Genomic DNA, 2,500 nt, shown 5'->3' with positions numbered 1-2,500 from the left:
CGTTTCACCCCAATTACCATCATCAAAATATTACAAGCGGAAGGCTCTTATACTGAAGAAGTGAATGTTGACAAAGAATACGACAATTCTGACAACGGAAGCTAAAGGTTGGGTCATTCAGACACCCACTGGACATCCGAGGGGTCTGTGTAGAGGAGAAGAGAGGACTGGCCGTACTGAGTGAGTTAAAAATCCCCGTATACAGCTGTACGCAAAGTATGGCATCACACACGGTGTATTTTCTTCTCTGTATCTTTCCCCCCCCCCCCGTGAAAACAACAACAACAACAACAACAATAACAACAAAAAACAACATCGATAAACTCAACACTGTGGGCTCAGTACGCACCAATTTCACAGTTTCTGCCCGTGAAGCCTTTGGGGCAGTCACACTCGTATTGGTCAGGGGCCGTGTTGCGACAGATGCCGTCGTTTTTGCACGGGTAGTGACGACCGCAGTAGTTCAAATCTGAGAGGGGAAAAAAAAAAAAAAAAAAAAAAACCGAAAGAAAAAGCGCATAGTAGTTCAAGTCTGAAAGCAGGCAAAAAAAAAAAAAAAAAAAAAAAAAAAAAAAAAAGTCCACCCAAAACAAACAACAACTCTAATATACTGCTTGTGAACAAATAAATGTCATGCACAGTCACATTCGCTCCTTAATACTTTTTTTTTTTAAATTATGGGAAAACACACACACACATACACGCACACACACACACACACACACACACCACACATGCACCACACATGCACACACACACACACACACACACACACACACACGTACATCTAAGCCAATGTTCTGATCACTTCTAAAGGCTAAAGGCATTGCATTGTCTTGTATTGTATTGTATTGTATTATATTGTATTGTGTTGTACTTATTGTATTGTACTAATTGTAGGTAGATGATGTTGTATTGTATTGCTGTATTGTATTGTGTTGTATTGTATCACTCTTTGTCACAACACAATTTCACGAAGAATTCTTTGCGTGAAATCAAATCAGTTCTTTTTCTGCCTGCAAGAGTATTTCTTTTACTATTCAGAGTGGATGTTTCTTCAGAACTGTACAAACGGACAGTTCTTTTGTTGTGTGCATACATGCATGCGTGTGTGTATGTATAATTATTGTATTGTATTACTCTTTGTTTGTCACAACAGATTCCTCTGTGTGAAATTAGGGCTGCTCTCCACAGGGAGAGTGCGTCGCTACACTGAGAGCGCCACCCTATTTTTTTCGTATTTTTTCCTGCCTGCATTTACACACACACACACACACACACACACACACACACACACACACACACACACACAAGGTTTTCCTATCGAAGAGGATTTTTCTGCAGAATTTTTGCCAGGGACAACCCTTTTGTTGACGTGGGTTCTTTTACGTGCGCTAAGTGCATGCTGCACACGGGACCTCGGTTTATCGTCTCATCCGAATGACTAGCGTCCAGACTACCACTCGAGGTCTAAGTGGAGGGGTGTGTGTATGGGTGGGTGGGGGTTCTGGGGGTGGGGGGCGGAGGGGGGGGTGGGGGTGGGGGGGTTGGAGAACACTGGCGACTGTGCCGGCATTCGAACCAGTGCGATTCTCTCGCTTTCTATGCGGACGCCTTACCTCCAGGCCATCACTCCACATGATTACACACACACACACACACACACACACACACACACACACACACACACACACACACACACACACACACACACGGACGCACACACCTTTGTCACACAGGATGTCCCCCCAGTTGAGGTCGCAGACGCACTGCCAGGGCGACCCGTTACAGGAGCCGTGCTTGCACCCCGGGTAGGGGATGCACTGGTCACACAGCTCACCTTGCCACCCGTACACACACCTGAAAAATATCCGTCATCACCATCTACATCATAACATTCGCAGCAATACCGTAAGTATATAACAATACACCCCCCATCCCTCATCTATTCCCTCGCAATCAACTCTCTCCCCACAACAACAACAACAAATTCGAGTGTGGCTTCTTCTTCTTCTTCTTCTTCTGCGTTCGTGGGCTGCAACTCCCACGTTCACTCGTATGCACACGAGTGGGCTTTTACGTGTATGACCGTTTTTACCCCGCCATGTAGGCAGCCATACTCCGTTTTCGGGGGTGTGCATGCTGGGTATGTTCTTGTTTCCATAACCCACCGAACGCTGACATGGATTACGGGATCTTTAACGTGCGTATTTGATCTTCTGCTTGCATATACACACGAAGGGGGTTCAGGCACTAGCAGGTCTGCACATATGTTGACCTGGGAGATCGTAAAAATCTCCACCCTTCACCCACCAGGCGCCGTCACCGTGATTCGAACCCCGGACCCTCAGATTGACAGTCCAACGCTTTAACCACTTGGCTATTGCGCCCGTCGAGTGTGGCTTCTAACATAGCAGAGTGAAAACGATATATACGAATGAACGTAGGAGATGCAGTCGAAGAGTAAGGTATACCCACGCAACAGCAGCAGCAGCAGCAG

General features: G+C 46.2%; 1 protein-coding gene across 1 annotated transcript in view; it reads right to left on the bottom strand.

Moving 5' to 3' along the window:
* LOC143281261 (protein jagged-2-like) overlaps positions 1-2,500 on the bottom strand; it is a 244,788-nt gene that overhangs the window by 33,586 nt on the left and 208,702 nt on the right. Inside the window, exons 5-6 of the mRNA XM_076586377.1 lie at positions 1,727-1,860; positions 350-469 (exon numbers count right to left, since the gene is read on the bottom strand). Coding sequence (XP_076442492.1) covers positions 350-469; positions 1,727-1,860 — 254 coding nt within the window. The remainder of the gene's footprint in view (positions 1-349; positions 470-1,726; positions 1,861-2,500) is intronic.

This window comes from Babylonia areolata, chromosome 4 (assembly GCF_041734735.1).
Source record: "Babylonia areolata isolate BAREFJ2019XMU chromosome 4, ASM4173473v1, whole genome shotgun sequence".
NCBI lineage: Eukaryota > Metazoa > Mollusca > Gastropoda > Neogastropoda > Buccinidae > Babylonia > Babylonia areolata.
Note: the sequence above shows the minus strand (reverse complement) of the source record. Positions and strands in the feature narration are given on the sequence as shown.